General features: G+C 39.9%; 1 protein-coding gene across 1 annotated transcript in view; it reads left to right on the top strand.

Annotated features, from left to right (window-relative positions):
* Positions 1–22,268, top strand: part of LOC116833803 (cytosolic beta-glucosidase-like) — a 47,720-nt gene that overhangs the window by 7,783 nt on the left and 17,669 nt on the right. The window contains exons 2-4 of the mRNA XM_032795544.2: positions 1,246–1,473; positions 6,887–7,692; positions 8,373–8,496. Coding sequence (XP_032651435.1) covers positions 1,246–1,473; positions 6,887–7,692; positions 8,373–8,496 — 1,158 coding nt within the window. The remainder of the gene's footprint in view (positions 1–1,245; positions 1,474–6,886; positions 7,693–8,372; positions 8,497–22,268) is intronic.

Genomic DNA, 22,268 nt, shown 5'->3' with positions numbered 1-22,268 from the left:
TTTTAAATTAAGTGTCTGCAATATGCTTAACCTTGCATTAAACTTAAATTTAACAAGACAGATGTGCATTAAGTACTGAATATACTTTAGGGAGCAATCTCACATTGGCAGGGGATGGACTGGATGACCTCCTAATAGGGCTCTTCCATCTCTAATTTTTATGATACTAATTGATTATTAAAACACTTTTACTGAGGATTGATATGTAGCTATTATATAGGTATTAATCTTACAGCCAACTAATATTTAATTTATACATGATTTTAATCTACAATGTCATTTTAGTTTTCAGACAGTAACCCAGGAAACATGCGTTAACTGGAACTCTGAAAAATTTTGCTTGTAAAGGAAACTGGAGAATTTTGGCATATTCTGAGTTTTGTGATTTAACTGTACTTTGCAGGGATGGGGATTTCCAAGGCTTTTCACATTAAACATTTGCACATATTATAACATGGTTTTGCAAAGACTGCAATGATTGTCATAAAGAAATCTGCATTTACTCAGTTTATACACTGTGGTATCTCAGATCTCAAACTATGGCTAAATATACCTCAGTTTTCAAAAGCACTACAAAATATCCCAGCATAACCAGAATGCAGAAAAAGGTGCAGAGATTATGAACATTTAGTGTAAAATTTAATTTAGTGGAAATCTTTGCAGTTTTTCTGTGAACGTTTGTCTAAGCAAAAGGCAGAAGTTTCACAGAGCTTTGTTATTAATTCATGTTATACATGCCTAGGGCCATGGCTCATAATGGTATTCCTTTCTTCTTAACAGACTGTCAGGACTTTCAAAGGACATCCAGAAAGCCTTAAGTGCCTATTTGTTGGATGTATTTTTCATATCCTAAAGGCTTTCTTTGACATGGACAGATCTTTTACATTCATGGGTGGAAGTTGCATTAGCAAATACTTTTTGTTAATATCTCAGAAGATTCACAATCATCTAATCTTTGCCTAAAAATAATATGCAGTGTGTCAGAACCTCTGTAAGTGCTGTTTGAAACAGATTTTTCAAATGGTGAGCAGTGACAAAACCATGAATAAATGCAGAACTTAATACAAATGTTCTATAGCTTGAGAAAAAAACTATTCATTTTAAGAGAAAGCACTGGAGAAAGCCTTGCTTGGTTTGCTTACAAGGTACTGAGATTCTTGAGTCTACTTTATGTGATAAATATTTACATTCAACATATGTCTTTTGATGTCAAAAGTGTAATGATTCAGTTTTGTTTTTAATCAGGAGGCTGGAATGCAGATGGAAAGGGCCCTAATGTTTGGGACACATTCACCCATCAGGGAGGAGATCGAGTTTTCAAGAACCAGACTGGTGATGTAGCTTGTGGCAGCTACACTCTGTGGGAAGAAGATTTGAAATGTATCAAACAGCTTGGATTGACTCATTATCGCTTTTCTCTTTCCTGGTCACGTCTGTTACCTGATGGGACGACAGGTTTCATCAACCAGAAAGGCAATTGTTTCTTAAAAATAGAAGGTTGCAGCTTTAATTCAAGGTTATTGCTGCAGTCTGGCATAATTAATCCAGTATGCTATTCTGCAATGTAGCTTTGAAATTACAAGTTTTTTTCAGAGTAATTATGGGATGATTTTTTATAGGTTTGCAACAACTTCCTAATTAATACTCTAGATCCCCTTGGATATCGTGATCTTTTGGGATGGGATGAATATTATGTTCCCTACCATGTATTTTTTGCCTGTTCTAAATTTTTAAAAAAATGATTATAAATTCTATTTTATAGGATTGTGTAAAGCTACAATGAACCCCTGCAGAACTTGCTAAGCAAATAAGAAAAAAACTTTCTCATGGAATATAAGTAAACAAATCAATCAATTAATCAATCAGTCAATCCCATATTTGACGGAATTGGCAAATGCATGTGGATAGTGTATCAGCATAATCTACTGACATTCTGAATTGCACACTGAATAGCATACATTGTCTAAGTAGGACAGACTTTTCTGCAGGTACTCAAGCAATATACTCCTTAGTTGGCCAATGAGAGGGGATCTCACAGTTCATTTTTATTATTTGGTTTCCAGTAATGGCTGTAGGTTCATTCAGGACAGGGTAGGCATTGTGCTAGGTGCTGTACAAATACACACGAGAAAAAGAGACTACAAAGAGCTCCAAGGAGACTACATAGTGTAAGACAGCAAGATAGGAATAGGGTGGGAGAAAAGAGATGCAAAGTATACAAAGACTGATCAAATTGATGGTTAGCAAATATGTTGGTTCCACACTTGTTCTGCTTTTTAATTTCAGAGAGAATCAGCAAGGGGAAAAGGTTGTGGCTGAGTTAATAAGCAAAGGAAGGGAAAGGCAATATTGAGTGCAGAGGAAAAGGATACAGGGTGAGGAGGATTGGAGGAGAATACGGAGACTAGGAGGAGTGATGCTGCATCAGAGAGACTGTGAGGAACAGAGTAAGAGGAGGGATCTGAACAAACAGCCAGCAGCAGAAGGAAAATGTCCCTAACAAAACAAAAAGGAAATAGAATTGGATGATAGCTGTGTCTGAAGTGTTCCTCACCCCTTCCTTGTTGCTACCTGGACTCCCCACTCCTTCTGGGAAGATATCAATCTTTGTGCTCTTGGGGTAGCCTTCACCCTGGGTGTTCCTTCATCTCCCCATTCAAAAAAGGGAAGGGCTGGAAAGAGAATGAGGGGGAAAATTTATTAGCAAATTCCCCACTCCAGGGCTGTGCAGATCCATACACACAGAACCAATAATGTTCTGATAAGAGTGTTCAGGTTGCAGAATTTGGGTTGCCCGTGCAGACCGCTATTCACCTCCTGCTTTCTGCAGAGCACAGCTTCTGCCATAAGGAGATGGTGGACGTGCAGGAGCCATGAGAGTGGATTGATGCATCCATACACAGCAGACCAACCAACCATTTCCTTCTTCACAGCATGTACAGAGGAGTAACTCCAGCCTTCCAAGGAGAGACCACATCTTTGGGGTGTTCTAATAAGGACCAATTTGGCAGCAGGAGGAGGGAAGGAAAATGTACTTCATGTCACCAGCTGAATGGGAAAGGGATAGAAAGATTCCTTCCCACCACCACCAGAATTTCTAAGCATGAAGCCTGTGCCACGGGGCAGGTTTCACCTTTTAGTTTGGAAGCTTTTTGTGGTATATGGAAATTAAATTTGACTGAGTATCCTTAGTTTTTTCCCCCTAGAACACAATTTATTTCAGGTAGCGCTAAAGGTGCTGCCACAGAGCTGCCTGTTGAACAGGCTTTGTTATTTAGAAGTGAGAGTGGGAGACAGTGAACAGCCATAGAGTTGGTAAGAAAAAAAGCTAACAACATTTTGACCAAATTCAACTAACATTTTTGAAAATGTTCACTTGATCCCTCTTTTAAACAGCTGCCTGATAAATTTTATGAACTTTACATTTAGCGAAAGGGCATTGGAAGGGTGTTTCATTAGGCAGGCGCTCTCTTGTCCTGTGCAGTGATCTGTTGAAGCAATTGTAGCTGCATATCATGGAAAGGCCACTATCTCCTCTATAAACATTTCTACAAAACCATGTGAAGAATAGAAGCCTTAAAGCAACGTCCTTTCAAATAAAAACCATTCACACAAACTGATTCACTACTAATTTCACACCTAAAACGTGGGACATTTGGAATAACCTTTAACATTTGTTTTCCAATTGTAAGGGGGTTTTCTTCTAAAGGAACAAAGTTGCAGGGGTTTTATTCCTATCAAATGTCAGGTTTAAACCTACTGTGAGTTTATTTTGTTTTTTATGTAGTGGCTGGTTTTTGTTTTGTTTTATAATTCTCTATGCCCTGTGTCCTCCAAGGAATGTTGTGTATTAGCTGCAGAAAGGCAGATTGCAGTGAGGCAGGAGCCAGAACTGGTAGACAGTGTGTGTGGTTTATTGGACCCAGAACATAATTCTCTTCTGTGCCTGACTTCAACATTAGAGTAGGACCAGGCAAGAGGGAGGCAGAAAAGAAGAGAGAAATGGGGCCTGTATCCATGGCAGAATGGGTACTGCCCCCAACCTCAGAATCACATGGGAATCCATATCAGCTCCAGTGATGCACTCTGACTCTCCTCCAGGCCTTAACCTATTCCTTTCCCATCCAGCTGGTGATATGAAATACATTTTCCTCCCCACCTCCTGTAGCCAGTTGGTCCTTACTAGGACATCCCAAAGATGTGGTCTCCCCTCAGAGCACATACACACACATTGCCAGAACTCTATATGCTGCCCTTCTTTGCTCTTCTAACATCTATAGGTACAAATGTAAAAATGGCATCATCCCAGTTTTAGCATTATCAAGTCACCAGATATTTTTATGACGCTGATGATTTCCAGTGATATAACTGCATTTCTCTTTCTGGATCACACAAGATTATAAGCCTTTTTTAATAATTAATTGAAATCTGGAAAATGGATATTTGATCGCTTTTAAATTCCCCAAATTCTACTGAGTAATCTGTAAAATTACACAGGCTATCGCTTATAAATTTTTAGGGAGTTTTGCTGTCATGTTAAAAAAAAGAGGGTGCTGTACCAGCAAAGGACTTCTGCTTTGCCAACTAGGGGCTAGATGGAGAAAACACTTACTCCCACCAGAGAGACCCACATGAATAGCCCTGCTGAAGCCATGTGAGTCACTGTTCACCAATGGGAGTAAAGGATTAACAATCTGGCCCTAATTGATTGTAAATTTGAACTTTGAAATTATTTTTATGAGAATTAAAGGAACATGTTGATGAATTCTGCCCCCAGACATGCATCTCTCCAAATTCTTATGGGGTTACATCTAGAGAAGAAACACAAATTGCCTGCCAAGCTTATTGTAAACAAGCCCATCAAATCTTGGTGTGATAGTGGATTGTAGGCACTGGTCTGCTTGCAAGAAGATATGCACTAAGTCTGGGGTTCTCAGTTTATTGCGCATCAGATGTTGGATTAAAAAACAGTATGAGTAGAATCCTTGAGACAAGACCAACCATATGGTACAACTGTGAAAGCAGGATAATTTTGAGGGCTAACACTGACAATGTAGACCAGGGCATCGTGTCTGCATTTTTTTAAATGTTAGCACACACTGAATCCGAAAACCAGTGCAAAGAAGTAGTTAGCATAGTACCAACTCATTCACTCACTAATACAGGTGTCCTGTTAGTGATTCATTAACGTCTCTTGTTATCATATTAAAAACAAAACAAAACACTATGAACTCTCCAAATAATATATTTAGCTAATATATGCAACCTTATTGTTGTCTGCTCCTTTCCTCCATTGTGTTCAAGTCTTCAAAGTGTCAAGTCTTGTCCCAGGGCCTAAGTCTCATTTTCAAAAGAGATTTAGGAGCTTATGTCTTAATGACTTGTAAGTGCCTAAATCACTTTTGAAAATGGAACATCAGTTCCTAAGTCACTTAGGCAATTTTTAAAAATGAATCCAAGTCTCTGAGGCAAGTTCTGCCTTTTGTATGTATGGCACCTGCATAAGGCACCCTCTGTCCTGACTGGATCCTTTGAGTTTAACTGTAATATAAATAATTCAACATTCATATTATTAGTAGGAATGCAACTGAGAAAGTCTAAAGTCAGATGGTTCTTGTGAAGGAGCAAGCTAACTGTTAGCCCACGTCTGAAAAAGTAACGCCATATTTTGCATATGATGCAAGACCCAGCATTCTAAGGAGGCTTGAAAAAATCTATTTAGTTTTATTTATTTATACTTAAACAAAGCTAAAAAAATGCCCAAAATACAGGAGACATGTTAACTTAGCCAGCTGATAAAGCCCAGTAACTGAAAATCCCCATTCGCCCTCCAGAAATATCCTCTCAAGCTTTGCCCCCAAAAGCCTGTCAAATAAATGGCTTTTGTTGTTTTCCCAAGTGATCGAGTTCAAGCTATTTCAGACCAAAGTAGTGGGGGAAAGGTTCAGAGTGCCAGGATCCTCATAGTGAATGACCAACTGTCTGTCTCCTCTCTTTTATAACCAGAGGGATCTAGCCTGAGTGCCTCTGCTGCCTGCAGCTGTGGCAGTGTCACAAGGAGGGAGTTAGTCTCTCAGGTGGGCTAATCCCAAGCCACTTAAGTGTGGTAGCTCAAGACCAAGACCATCTAGAGACCAATAGCTACCAATGAAGAACACCAAATGTCAGATAGGCCTGACAAGATGCCCAAGCTAGAGAGAACTGCTGCATGTTGCCTTAGCTTCAATCTCCAGATACTTGTAAATTGTAGAATTCATTGCAATTGGCTAATCTGGAGTTGAGAAAGTCAGAGATAACAATAGCAAGGTCCACATTCAAAAGGAAATGGCTCACTCTACTGACCAGGTGCAAATCGTAAAATGCAAACTGGTTACATTGTGCCTTGATCTTGGTGAATATTGCACTGTTTGCTTTTTAGTGGCTGTATAGTTCTCCAGGAGAAAAATCCCTCCATTAGACTTAGCTTTAGTATTGATCAAACTATACATTGGGGGTACACTTTTCAAAAGAGCTCCGCTCCCACATTTAGGGCCAGATTTTTGAGAGCTTAGCTCCATTCAGCCACTAAATGAAGAGACCAAATTTTCAAATGTAAGGATTCAGCAGCTCCCACTGTTCTCAGTAGAAGCTCCTGTGCACTGATTACTTCTGAAAACGTGGTCCCTTTTGGTGCCTAAATAGCAGCTGTTGGGTGCAGACAACTTCTGAAAATCTGTCCCTATGGTTTTAAAATAGATTTAGCATACACCACTGAGATGATACATAATACAGAGACAGACAAAAATAATGCTGTGATAATAACATTATTTATTATTTGTAAATGAGGTTTCTGCATTTTTAAGGTAATAAAATATGAACCCAACCTGTTTTCTTTTAACTTTTTCAGGAGTTGATTACTATGACAAGATTATTGATGACCTGTTGGCAAATGGCATTGTGCCCATGGTAACATTATATCACTTTGATTTACCTCAACATTTAGAAGATCAAGGTGGCTGGGGCTCTGGTGCAATCACTGAGGTCTTTGACAACTATGCACAGTTTTGCTTCAGAACATTTGGAGACCGAGTGAAACTGTGGGTCACTATTAATGAGCCTTATGTTGTTGCTAAAGATGGCTATGAAAAAGGCATTGTGGCTCCAGGAATAATGGACCCTGGTATTGGAGCTTATCGGACAGCTCATAACATGATAAAGGCTCATGCTAAAGCCTGGCACAGTTATGATTTGTTATTTAGAAAAAAGCAACAGGGGCTTGTGTCAATAGCTCTGAACTCAGATTGGGCAGAACCCCTAGATTCAACTTGTCTGGCAGACCAAGAAGCTACTAAAAGATATATGGCTTTTTGCTTAGACTGGTTTGCTGAACCCATATTTACTAGTGGTGACTATCCAGCCATCATGAAATCCCAGATCTCTGTAATGAGTACAAAGCAAGGCTACCTATCATCAAGGCTTCCAGAATTTACTGAGGAAGAAAAGAAGATGATCAAGGGAACTGCTGACTTTTTTGCCCTAAATTATTATACCACTCGCAAAGTAAAGCATCAAGAAAATACATGCAGTGAACCAAGTGTTTCTGGGGACAAAGAAGCTGAACAAATATTGGACCATTCCTGGCCTTTTGCTGCTGGCAGCTCATGGCTGGCTGTAGTTCCCTGGGGTTTACGTAGACTGCTGAAATATATCAAGGTATGGTGTGAGACTCACTGGATCATCCAGATTTTTAGTTAGCTAACCACTACCAAGGAAAAGGATTTGTGCGGTGCAATATGGGTGACTCAGTTATTGGGAGGCACCCACATGCTGTCGCAAAATCACCATATAAGAGTGTAAACAAGTTAATTTGAGATTCTTTGTTTCATTTTTCTCTCATAACTACTGAGAGAATTGAAGACTTTGGGGTTTTTTTTGTTGCTATTATACTTGATAACTCATATTGAGCATGAGTTACAAGTTGAAATGATACGTGAGTGTTCTATCATCTGTTGAACTTCCGAAATAATCTTTTGGATGCCAGCAGTCAGGTTTTCCTGGCTTGCAACCCATTGCTGACAGTGGGACATGGTCTGACTGCTAGTATCAAAGGGTTAAGGAGCAGTGACAATACGCAGATGCTAATGCAGGAAAGATATTTTTGTATTCTTATTAAAATAAGTCATTTCACTGTCTTCATGGATATTTGCACAGTTTTGCTTTTCCACTGTTAGTCATGAAAGGTCAGCACATGGAAAATTAAGTTAATAGGGTTAGTGCAATTTGATGAAAACTAGTTTTGGATTGTAGCTTAAAGAAGATAAGAGGCTAATACACTTGATTTTATGGGTTATCTTACATCTGTTCTGAATAAAGCTTCTGCTCTCTTATTCTAGGATACATATAATAATCCTATAATTTATATCACTGAGAATGGGTTTTCCCAGAGTGACCCTGCTCCACTTGATGACACTCAGCGTTGGAAGTATTTCAGGCTGACGTTACAAGAAATTTTAAAAGGTACATTTTTAAATGATGAAAGATCAATTGTGCAAACTTAATATAATTTTCCTGGGGGCCTATTTGCATTCAGCAATGGCCATTGATTCTTGAAGCTAAAACTCGTGTAAATCAGAGTAAAGTAATGTGATTAGAAAAAAATGTTTGGCAGAAAGGAAGGTAGAATATTTAGCAGAAAGGTACCTTTAATCCTACTTCACAATCTTGGAATGGAATCGAATGAAAATGTTTAGCACTGTGTATTTTGGAATTGTACTCTTTTGATATCTTTATAAAGGAAAAATGGTGGATTTTCTATTTTCTACTTTTTTATGGCCTGCCTGGTTTAAAACAAAAAACACTTTCAAAACTGCACATTTTAGGGCCAGCTTTGCTCAACTTCCACAGCACCCGCAACTGGGGGAGAGATCTTTAAAACTGCTCAGCAGCCAGCAACTCTAATTGCAAAGAATGGGAATTGCTGCATGCTGGGGACTTTTGAAAATCTGGTCCTTAGATCTAGTATATATTCTTTGTTATAGAATATGATCCTGTTGCATATAGCTTAAGGAAGACTGCATGCAATTAGCTCCATGCAGTGTTTGGAATGTTCACACAGTGAAATTCACTCTAGTGCAGAGCTAATGCATCATATCAGTTCTGCTTCAGCCCTTGGGAGGGGATTTTCAAAAGTGCTCAATATTGGCATAGCTCTGCTTGTATTTGTGCCATTATTCTCCTCCCTACTCCCTGCCCACTCCAAATCCCAATTTGATCTGACCCTCCTGACTCAACAGGACAGGGCTTGGCTTCTGCTGAGACTTCTGGAGAGGTTGTAAAGAGATACACAGTAATAACACTTAGCTCTCTTACATTGTAAGCTGTTTGGGTCAGGACAGTCTTTCACTGTGGGCTCAATCCAGCAAAGCACTTTGGCCCAAATCCCCAGATGCGTAGGCTCCTTACTTCCATTCAGATCAGTGGAAATTAGGCACCTAAATACGTTGAGGATTTGGGTCTAAAGCACGTATATAGTCCAACTTAAATCAATGGTATTACTCTTAAGAACATAAGAATGGCCATACTAAGTCAGACCAAAGGTCCATCTCGCCCAGTATCCTGTCTTCCGACAGTGGCCAATGCCAGGTACCCCAGAGGGAATGAACAAAACAAGCAATCATCAAGTGATCCATCCCCTGTTGCCCGTTCCCAGCTTCTGGCAAACAGAAGCTAGGGACGCCATCCTGGTTAATAGCCATTGATGGACATATTCTGAATGATTTTATCTGGTTCTATTTTGAACTCTGTTATAGTCTTGGCCTTCACAACATCTTCTGGCAAGGAGTTCCACAGGTTGACTGTGTGTTGTGTGAAAAAATACTTCCTTTTGTTTGTTTTAAACCTGCTGCCTATTAATTTCATTTAGTGACCCCTAGTTCTTGTGTTATGGGAAGGAGTAAATAACACTTCCTTATTTACTTTCTCCATATCAGTCATGATTGTATAGACCTCTATCATATCATCCCCTTAGTTGTCTCTTTTCCAAACTGAAAAGTCCCAGTCTTATTAATGGTTCCTCATATGGAAGCTGTTCCATACCCCTAATTATTTTTGTTGTTCTTTTCTGTACCTTTTCCAATTGCAATATATCTTTTTTGAGATGGGGCAACCACATCTGCACACAGTATTCAAGATATGGGCGTACCATGGATTTATATAGATGGAATATGATATTTTCTGTCTTATTATCTATCCCTTTCTTAATGTTTCCGAACATTCTGTTCACTTTTTGGCCATTGAGTGGATGTTTTCAGAGAACTATCCATAATGACTCCATGATCTCTTTCTTGAGTTAATTTAGACCCCAACATTTTATATGTACAATTGGGATTATGTTTTCCAATGTGCATTACTTTGCATTTATCAACATTGAATTTAATCTGCCATTTTGTTGCCCAGTCACCCAGTTTTGAGAGATCTTTTTGTAGCGCTTTGCAGTCTGACTGAGACTTAACTATCTTGAGTAGTTTTGTATCATCTGCAAATTTTGCCACCTCACTATTTACCCCTTTTTGCAGATCATTTATGAATATGTTAAATAGGACTGGGACCAGCACAAACCCCTGGAGGACACCACTATTTACCTCTCTCCATTCTGAAAACTGACCATTTATTCCTAGCCTTTTAACCAGTTACCCGTCCATGAGAGCACTTTCCCTGTTATCCCATGACTGCTTACTTTGCTTAAGAGCCTTTGGTGAGGGACCTTGTCAAAGGCTTTGTGAAAATCTAAATCCACTAAATCCACTGGATCCTCTTGTCCACATGCTTGTTGATCCCCTCAAAGAATTCTAGTAGAGTGGTGAGGCATGATTTCACTTTACAAAAACCATGTTGACTATTCCCCAAGAAATTATGTTCATCTATGTGTCTGACAATATTGTTCTTTACTATAGTTTCAACCAGTTTGCCCAGTACTGAAGTCAGGCTTACCGGCCTGTAAATGCTGGGGTCAACTCTTTTTAAAAATTGGCATCACATTAGCTATCCTCCAGTCATTTGGTACAGAAGCTGATTTAAATGATAGGTTACTGACTACAATTAGTAGTCCTGCAATTTCATGTTTGAGTTCCTTCAGAACTCTTGGGTGAATACCATCTGGTCCTGGTGACTTATTACTGTTTAGTTTATCAATTTGTTCCAAAACCTTCTCTAATGACACCTCAATTTGGGACAGTTCCTCAGATTTGTCACCTAAAAAAAAGTCTCAGGTTTGGAAATCTCTCTCACATCCTCAACTGTGAAGACTGATGCAAATAATTAATTTAGTTTCTTTGCAATGGCCTTATCATACCACCTTGAGTGCTTCTTTAGCATCTCGATCGTCCAGTGGCCCCTCTGGTTGTTTAGCAGGCTTCCTGCTTTTGATGTTCTTAAAACAAAAAAATCCTATTACTTTTTGAGTCTTTGGCTATCTGTACTTCAATTTTTTTTTTTGGCCTTTCTGATTATGTTTTTACACGTCATTTGCCAGAGTTTATGTTCCTTTTATTTTCCTCACTAGGATTTAACTTCCACTTTTTAAAGAATGCCTTTTTGCCTCTCATTGCTTCTTTTACTTTGTTGTTTAGCCATGGTGGCTCTTTTTTGATTCTCTTACTATGTTTTTTAATGTGGGGTATACATTTAAGTTGAATCTCTATTATGGTGTCTTTAAAAAGTTTCTATGCATCTTGCAGGGATTTTACTTTTAGTGCTGTACCTTTTAATTTCTGTTTAACTAACCTCCTCATTTTTGTGTAGTTCTCCTTTCTGAAATTAAATGCTACAGTGTTGGGCTGCCGTGGTATTTTCCGTGCCAGAGGGATGTTAAATTTAACTATATTATGGTCACTATTACCAAGCTATCCAGCTATATTCACCTCTTGAACCTGATCCAGTGCTCCACTTAGGACTAAATCAAAACTGCCTCTCCTCTTGTGGGTTCTAGGACTAGCTGCTCCAAGAAACAGTCATTTAAGGTGTCAAGAAACTTTATCTCTGCATCCTGTCCTAAGGTGATATGTACCCAGTCAATATGGGAATAGTTGAAAATCCCCATTATTATTGAGTTTTTTATTTTAATAGCCTCTCTAATCTCCCTGAGCATTTCACAGTCACTGTCACCTTCCTGGTCAGTTGGTCGGTAATATATCCCTGCTGCTATATTCTTATGATTAAACCATGGAATTACTGTCCATAGAGATTCTATGATGCAGTTTGGTTCATTCAAGATTTTTACTTCATTTGATTCTATGCTTTCTTTCTCATGTAGTGCCACTCTCCCACAAGCACAACCTGTTCTGTCCTTCCAATATATTTTATACCCTGGTATTACTGTGTTCCATTGATTATTCTCATTCCACAAAGTTTTGTGATGGTGCTTGTATCAATATCCTCATTTAATATGAGGCACTCTAGTTCACCCATCTGATTATTTAGACTTTTAGCATTGATATATAAGCACTTTAAAAACTTGTCACTTTTTAGCTGTCTTCCATGACATGATGTAATTGAATTAGACTTTTTTTCATTTGACTGTTTCTCATCAGATCCTACCTTTATTTTATCTTCCATGCTCTCCTCCTTACTGGGACACAGAGAATCTCCATTAGTAGATCCTTTCCTAAGGGATGTCTCTGTCTGAACCACATGCTCCTCCGCACCTGTCGGCTTTCCCCCAGCCCTTAGTTAAAAACTGCTTTATGACCCTTTAAATTTTAAGTGCCAGCAATCTGGTTCCATTTTGGTTTAGGTGGAGACCATCCTTCCTGTATAGACTCCCCCTTTCCCAAAAGTTTTCCCAGTTCCTAATAAATCTAACCCTCTCCTCCCTATACAATTGTCTCATCCACGCACTGAGACCCTGAAATTCTGCCTGTCTAACTGGCCCTGTGTATGGAACTGGGAACATCTCAAAGAATGCTACCACTGAGGTCCTGAGCTTCAATCTCTTACCTAGCAGCCTAAATTTGGCCTCAAGGACCTCTCTCCTATCTTTCCCTATGTCATTGGTACCTACATGTACTGCGACCACTGGCTTCTCTCCAGCACTACAGATAAGTCTATCTAGATGTCTTGAGACATCCGCAACCTTTGCACCAGGCAGGCAAGTCACCATGTGGTTCTCCTGCTCATCACAAACCCAGCTATGTATGTTTCTAATGATCAGCTCGCACATTACTAATACCTATCTCTTCCTAATAACTGGAGTTCCCTTCCCTGGAGAGATATTCTCAGTGCGAGAGGATACTACAACATCATCTGGAAGGAGGGTCCCAATTATGTGATCATTTGCCTTTGCTCCAGGTGGATGTTCTCCTTCCATGAGGCTTTCATCCTCCTCAACAGCACAGAGGCTGTCATACCAGGGGTGGACCCATTCTAATGTGTCCCAGAAAGTCTTATCTATGTACCTCTCTGTCTCCCTTAGCTCCTCCAGCTCAGCCTCACCCTGGTCTCCAAAGCTTTTATATGGTCACTGAGCACCAGAAGCTCCTTGCACCAAATGCACACATATGCCACCTGCCCATAGGGCAGGCAGGTAATCATACATGCTACATTGGGTGCAATAAACTGGGTAGCCCCCACTCTGTTGCTGGATTTCTGCCTTCATTATCTTTTTACTCCTGTAGCTGGTTTCTTTGTTTTTGTTTTGTTTTTATCAGGAGGTATTTTTTGGCTTAAGTTTAAAGAAATTTAAGGAATGTTAAGTGTATCTAGGCCCCACTCTCCCACTTCCCTGCCTCAACACCCTCACAAAACTCCCCTGTTAGCTGCTCCTGTTTGTTAGCTCCTCTGGTCACTTAGGAGTGGGCTTTTTAAAGCCCTGTTCTTCTTGAGTAGCCCCGCCTCCTGGTTAAGGGCTGGTGGGTGCTAAAGGGCTTAGGGATCAAAGCCTCATTAAGAAGTTGTCAGCTCTCAGCCGAGCCTAGCAGACTACTAGGCTCAGCACCCACACTCTCAGCACACAGTCCCCCAAACAAACAGAATACACAGTATATTTCAGTCCAGCAGCAAGCACACCACAACAAACACAAGCACACACACACCAGACAACAAAGTTACCCCAAGGGTCACATAACCACTCCTCCTTTATCTGGAGAAGTCCTGCACAAAACTCCCCTATTGACCACTTTTGTTCGCTAGCTCCTCTCATATGCTTAAAGTTATTGTCGTGGGGTTTTGTATCCAAGGGCAGCAATACTGCCTAGTGGCGATACTCCAGGCTATTTCACACAGAGTCAGTGGCTGCCTTGCCTAGTGGCTAGCATCAGTGGAAGTGTTGTCCAACGGTGAGAGTCTGTGGCTATCTTGCCTAGTGGCTAGAATCAGTGGCAAGATCACTCCATGACAAGAGTGGCAAAGTCACCCAAAGGCAAAGGCTTACCTAGCAGCAGGAAGAGTGGCAAAGTCACCCAAAGGCAAAAGTCTGTGGGTGCCTCGCCTAGCAGCTAGAGTCAGTGGTAATGTCATCCCACAGTGAGAGTCTGTGGCTGCCTTGTCTACTGGCTAGGATCAGTGGCAGTCACCCAATGGTCAGAGTCTGTGACTGGGGTTGAGGAACCCAGACCCACCCTGATCCACTGGGTTCCAAACCAGGGCCCTTCAAAATAATGATTCCAATACATGCCTTAGGGGTGGATGCCCTTATGCTGGTTCCCTGGGTCACTTCCTACCCCTGCTTCTGTTCCTCCATCTGTGCCACACTTCTGTCTTGGTGTCCCCCCAGAGTCCTCTTGGGTCATTCTCCGGAGTGTCTTCCCCTTTTGGCAGTAGCTTGTCATCCTTGGCCGCTACAGTTGAAAGGCCTGTGGTGGCTTGACTATGCAGTGGAGTCCCAGTCACTTGGAGCCTCAGCAGCTTCTCTACAGGAAGCTGCAGCACTCAACTCTTCTCCTGCTTGATTCATCCAGACTGAGCTGAGTTGCTCTTTTTGAATTCTCTCTCCACTGGGAGCACGCCCTGCAGGAATAAGGGGATGTGGCTTCCTGCATCCAGAGCAACTCCTTAAGCCTCACCTCACAGTGTGGGGTTGGTACACCCATCACAGTTAGACAACAAAAGGACTGATATGCTCAAGTCCAACATTTAGGTGCCACTGAGATCCTAAATATGTCCACTTAACTGCCACCTAACTCTGTAGGCACCTAAAATCCTTAGGTGCCGACAAGTCAGCTGGTAAAGTCTCTTGGGACTTATGAATCTGCCAGTGAGCATGTGCACAGCTAAGTCAGGCACCCCTATGCCTAGACCCATAGCCAAGCCTCAATGGGTGTGACAGATTAACCCCCCCTTTCTGAGTTGCCACCTGATGTACTGGGATTTCACTGAGCCCTTCCTGCTCCACCAGGCTGGATTCCCTCTTCCTATTTTGCTGAATTGGGCTCTCCAGCCTCTTGCAGCACACACACAGTAGGACTACACACAGCTGCAAACACAGACTAAAGTCATGTCTGTGTGAGAGGATTCACACAGCACTCACATGGGGAAATAAACCCAAAATAATACTGCCTTGCACTGTACAGAAAGATCTGCACAGCACAGGCTCACAAAAATTTGCCCTCTCCCTCAGTGTGAAGAGAGATATGCACAACCTCTTGCCCCCCTAGTTATAAATTGCACAAACTTGGTTTAATAATAAACAAAACAAATGTATTAACTATAAAAGGCAGATTTTAAGTGACTATAAGGGATAGCAAAGAGAACAATGCAGATTACTGAGCAAACAAAACAAAGCATGCATACTAAATTTAAGATCTTAAAGAGACTGGTTTCAAGAAGTAGTTTCTCACCCTAAATGCTATTTTAGGCAGTTGCAGAGTTTCTGTAGCTTAGAGTTCCAGTTATTTCTTCTTACAGACTGGATGCCTGTCTCAGTCTGGACTCACCGCTGCCTTTCCCCTCAGGTTAGTTCCTTTGTCTCTTCAGGTATTTTCAGCACTTTCTTCTGTGGTAGGCAATGAAGGAGAGTCTAGATTAACACCCTCCCCAGCCTTAAAAAGGATTTGCCTAAGGCGGGAAGCCTTTGTTTTATCTCCATCCCCCTACAGAGGAAAAGTACCAGCAATGTCCAAGGTGGTATTTTGTATCAGGTGATCTTATCACCTGACCTTGCAGTGTCAAAGCAACTATGAAGCCAAGTTTATTTGCAACGTCCACAGGAAGGAACACCAGGCAGACGGAAGATCCACATCTTCAAAGACTCATTGTCTTTTTCTAAAGGCCTATTAAGGTTGATTGCTTACTGTCTGGTGGACGTTTCCCCAAGTACACACACAGTTGTAATTGTTACATAGTCAATATTCCTAACTTCAGGTACAGAAATGATACATGCATACGAATTAGATAATCACATTCAGTAAATCATAACCTTTCCAATGATATCTTACATGAGACATCTTGCATAAAGTATATCTTAGTTATGCCATATTCATATCATAACCATAATTCTGTGAGGAGTATGGGGTGTAGCATCACGGTGGGATCCTCAAACTTGGCGTTCCCCTGCCTATCTCACCTGTGTGGCCCACACTGCTAGGCATACTCAGAGGGTGCATAAACTGAGGAGGAGATGGTGCTGCTTGCTGCCCCCCTTTATAACCTTAAGCCCAATGGTGAGAGTACCCACACAAGATGTAGGATACCTGGGTTCAATTTCTTCTTCTGCCTGAGATGGAGAAAGGATTGGCCCACCTGCCTGGCGAGTGCTCTAAGCACTGGCATATAGACTACTCAGCTAGGGATTGCTCTCAATCTCATTTGTTGAAACTGTTCCCCTTTGTATAAATAATTAGTCACTGAATCAGAATGAAAGAGAATGATAAACTATCCCAATTGTCAGGGCACTCACTGGGGCAGTGGACAGACTCATTGTTCCAGTTCTCCTGCACCAGTGAATGAAGGCAGATGAAGCCATTCAGAGTGGCAAACAAGGGAATTTGGATCTTTATTCAGCCCACTTCTTTTAGTGGCGGAAAGAGTGAGTGAGAGAGAAAGGAGAGACTCAGGAGTGGCTATAGAGACAAATTATTATGTATTTGGAAAAATCAATATTTTGAACCAATTGGATGTTTGTTTGATAAATTGCTACCTACATTTCATACTAGTTATTTTTTGTGATGTTTTTGTGATATCCTATTTCACTGCTTGCTTTAATGAGACTTATTGTCATTCCAAAGGTCTCAAGATGATGTAAATGCAAGTGTACATAGAGAATATTACGTCAAAATGAAGCAAAGTCATTGCAGTTCTATGTATGTGCTGTTATAGTGTCAAGATAAAATGAAAAGAAACCACATTGATCAATAAAGCAAAGGATCAGAAGTGATTGGATAAAATGCAAACAATGCATTATCTCATATGAAGTTTTACTAATATTAAATGAAAATAACAACTATAGTATGGTGTTATGTCTGAGAATTTGAACTACCAAATGTCAGGGCATGTAAAGCCATGATTTCCACAATATTTGTAACTCATCCACATTGCATGTATATGTTACATCTATGCCCTAACTGTGTATACATACAATATTGCCTACTTTATAATTTCTGTGGGAGTCATGCCTTTACATATTTTAGTTGCTCTGATAAAATTCTCAGTCATAACGTTACTTTAGTTTATTTGCAGTGAAGTTGCTCTTGTTAAAAGATTTTCCACAATTGTATATAATAATAAATAGCAATCTCAATTTGTAGATTTCAAAGCACTTTACAGAGCCAAGTAATTATTTCAATCTCAGTTTTGTAACTGGGGAAACACAGGCAGTGAAAGTGCAAAGTAACTATCCCTAGGTCAAGGAGCAGATCAGTGGCAGAACTGGAAACAAAATCTTGGTTTCCTGATTCTGATCTAGTGCCCGAACCACTGACCTATACGGTATGTATGTGAGTAAAATATATAACTGAGATATAGATATTTATACATACAACCTGCATTTTAAAATAAAAACTTGTTTATTTCAGAGTGTGGGGGTCCAGATATACACATTGTATTAGAGTATCTTCATCTTACTGTATTAAAAACATTGAGTGGAAAAATCACATACTGCAGCTGCATAATAGCTGAAAAATAAATATAAATTTTTTTTTTAACATGTCAAGAGCACTTTTCCTCAGTGAAGCAAGGTGGATGTTTACAGAGCATATTTTTGGGAATTATTAGGTCTATTAGACTAGAATAATTTGCCTACGGAAGGGTAGAAGAATCCTCATTTCTGAGTCTTTGAAAATAAACCTGGCAAAGGTATTAGAATATATAGTGTAGGGTGTAATTCATTACAGGTGAGGGACAAACAAGATATTATAGATCTTTCTTATCTTCATCTGTATAATTATATAATTCTCTGCACAGAACAATTTGAAAAATTTGAGTTGGAAAAATACCGTTTTTTTACTCCTTCTTCGTGCTGGGATAATCAAAAACTAGACAAAGGGAGTTTTGCCAAACTTTGCAAAAGAATATCTTTGGGAAGAAGAAATAAAAATAAAAGAGTTTCAATCTAAAGGGTAATTAAATTCTTCATATCTATAAATGCTTGAAAAGAAGGCTTACTTCTCCATACAATTTCCCTACAACAGTGTTACAATTAAATATGGTTTCTACTGATTATCCCCTGCTGGGAGGAATTTTTTGTTGTTGCACTATTTTATTTCGTAAAAGTGAAGCCTTTAAAGATCATTTTTACGGTAATTTTATAGTCTACTCACAGTTTATGCATCCCTGGGTGTTAGTCAGCACATATACACAATGTGAAATTGGCTGGGAGCACCACAGAACCATTGAATACTCTTTTAAAGAAAAAATTGGGTGGAAAAAAATTATTGGAGAGAAATAAAATAAAGCTGGAGCAGAAGAGCTTAACAACTGGCATGAGAGACATTTTCTGGTGTAGAGCTCAAGGGGTTAATGTGGCATGTAAATTATGCAGCTGCATGTTACTCTAGGTCACATCCAGAAAAAGAAGAAACTGAGATGGCTGTTAAAAGCAAGGATCAGAGTCAAACATTCATCTTATGATCTTTAATGGAAAGAATGCATGGAAATTTCCCCACCCAGTTGGTATTTGTTTCAGTCATTAGAAATAAGCTTCTGACTCTGGCATGTGATGTAGATGGCACACTTTGGACTGCCTTCCCAATGCCAACAGTTCTGCATAATGAAAAACCTGAACATTAAATAAGGCTGTTTGTAAATCATAAATCTCTCCCTTCAATAAAGCATTGTTTGCACTGCCAAAGTTCTAGGTCTTGCCAGATTTATAGGGGTTTGGGTGACATTTGGCACAAAATGAGTCAATCAAGGAACAAAGTTTGTAGAAATTAGTGGTTACAGGTGTTTGGGGGTGTTTTGGTTAAGCAACAACAAAAAAATCTTCAATTAAAAAAGAAGGGGGTCTATTATAGTCCTTATAAGTCTTAATTGTTTGAATGCTTTAAAAATATAATCAAAAGATCAAGATATAGAGGTGTAATAACATACAGTACTTCATATACTCAATTTCTTATTAAGAAACTTCATAAAGGTTGTTGTGAAAAGCTTAAATATATGTAGAGAGAGTCTACACTCATAGAGAAATAAATTTTACCTATTCTATATGAGGAATCCCAGTAACTAGCAGGACTGCTTGAAAAAAAGTAAATAGAGCCAGTGCCCTCAATGAAGTTCTACTCTAGGGTAACATAATACCACCTAAATGGACTAATACAGCCAAATTAATAAGAATCTTTGTGCTACAGCAGCTGAAGCTTCCATGTAGTCTTCAAGGTTATTCCCATGCACAGTGTATTGCAGAAACCAGTGTAAAGATTACCGTGGAATGAATAACCATGGCAAAGTCCAGTCAGAGATCTATCTCAAGTGTCTTACTTATGTACAGAAAGGGGGAAAGGTGCTTCTGACACCACTTAAGACTTTAGTAGCAGGAATTCAAAAGCACTCACACATTGTAGACTTCTTCTGATTGTAATTCTGTACTGTACGGCCCTATGTATCTTGGGTCATGGGTTTCAGAATGTTTGCCTTCTTCAGATGTACTGCCCCAGCAGTTTAGAGCTGAAGTAAACAGTCCCCAGATTCTACGTTCTGCCTTTGTCTCAACTTCTGTGGGTTTTGGAGGAGGGCCCTTGACTCTGATATTTGCTTCTCTGGTTCTCAGAGCCAGAGTTTGATCTTAGGGCATGGTACAAAGCCAATCTATTTCCTCAGACTTTTGCCAAGGGGAGAGAGGATTGGGTTAAATACTGCATGTGCATCCTGAGGCTTTCAAGATTGGGTTCATTTTATAAACCAATACAAAAAAAGCTTATAAAATCTACCCTTCATTTTTACTCCTTTGGATACGATGGAACCTTTCAGACTTCTTCTTGCTTATATTCTTTTCCCTGCTAGTGTCAACCAACCTGGCCAAGAGTGGTAATTTGGCAAGTTCCACAAGCTGGGCCATGCTTACCAGCAGGCCCATCCTGGTTTCCCTCAGCAACTTTAATTATCCATGTTTTACAGTGTGCTGATTTTCCGGAGAGTCCAGATGGGCAAACCGGGGACCCCTTGGACAACCAGACAATCTCTATAGTACAACTCTAAGCCTGTTTGGGTGCAATATTACAAGTATATCTCATCCACTCCACCCTCTCTTTGCAATTTTTGCAACTATCCACAACTATGCAGGCTTCCTCATAGGGTCTGACCTGACACTGCCTCTCTCTACCCCCATTTACAAGTGTTGGCTACTGTGACCACTCACACATTATGAAAGTGTAATATTGAGAGATAGCATTGAAGCACCCATTTGAATTCTAGGCCCTGCTTCTCCAGAATAACAGGGAAAAATGTGCTCCAGTAGCACAGTGCTGTTGGTCCTAACCTGCCTTCCCCTCTGACACCCATTATAATGTATGCGCTCAGTGATAGGTTTTTAAATGACTGTAACAGCTTTATATTTTAGCACTGAAATTTTAAAAGGGATTATCACATTCAACAAGCTTTTAAAACTAGAACCCTAGTATGATAAGACCCAAGATTAGGGCTTTGATCATTTTCCTTGGGAAACTATTCCACACTAATACATATCACTGCAAGAAATTTATCCTGTTATTCAGTGTAATTTTCCTTGTCCTTAATTTCATCCTATTATTCTTACTTCTACTCCAATGTACCACACTAAATGATGTCTCTCCCTCTTTTGTATTTACACTTTTCAACTATTTGTAGACTTGTTTCCTCTCCTTCAGCCTTAGTCATCACTTAACCAAGCTGTATATATTTGTCTTTTTAAAGTTTTCCTCATAAGTCATTCTCACCATCCCAGATCATTTTTGTTTTTCTCTGCGCTCCATCCAATTTCTCAATGTCTTTCTGGAAACATCATGCCCAGAACACAAGACAATGTTTACACCAGAGCTGCATTGAAAGTGACTGTTGCCTCATTGCTCTGACAGGTGATGTATTTGCTTATGCAGTGTGATTTTGCAAGCTCATGTCTAATTTATTGTTTACTATTAAATTCAACATGATGAATTTAAATGCAGAACCTTTAATGCCTACCCAACCCATCCCTCCTCCATATAGTATGCTAAACATCCTCTCATGTCCTCATACACATAAGGACAAACCACACTCCTCATTCACACCCATTACCACACCAGCCTTAACTCTGCCCTCCATCTCTTGTCCACTCTACCCATGTGCAGAAGAACCCCTCTCATGTTCTAAATAACAGCTTGATATATATATGACCAATACCTCCCTCTGTGTGTGAGCAACAGAGCCTCACTACAGAAGTCTTCCAGTGTAGGCAGGAGAACCAGCTATATTTTCCATACCGGCCACAAACCCACTTGCTCTGACCTTGAGACCCTACCCCTGCTCACACACCTGATACATCAGGGTAGGTTGGGAGGAGATTTATATTATTTCCCAAAATATATTTGTCATGCCTGTGTGCAAGAATTAGTGAAGTTTGGTATGGCAATGGGGTAGGGGGTAAAGGCAATGGGTTTCTCTTGAGTGTATATAAAGGGTGAATTGGATTACGTGAGGAAGCATAGACTTAGCAGTGAAACTCTTAATTAACCATTACATGATTGTGAGAATTTCACCATGTCAACTTAACTTTGTGTTAACACAATTTTTTCTTTTTCTGTGGGAATTTATACGAAGATAAAAACAAAATATCAAACTGTGATCAAAGACAGAAATATGTCTGTAGGTCTTCACAAGCATTCACTTCCCTTCAAACTCTGTGTCTATCA

This window comes from Chelonoidis abingdonii, chromosome 5 (assembly GCF_003597395.2).
Source record: "Chelonoidis abingdonii isolate Lonesome George chromosome 5, CheloAbing_2.0, whole genome shotgun sequence".
NCBI lineage: Eukaryota > Metazoa > Chordata > Testudines > Testudinidae > Chelonoidis > Chelonoidis abingdonii.
Note: the sequence above shows the minus strand (reverse complement) of the source record. Positions and strands in the feature narration are given on the sequence as shown.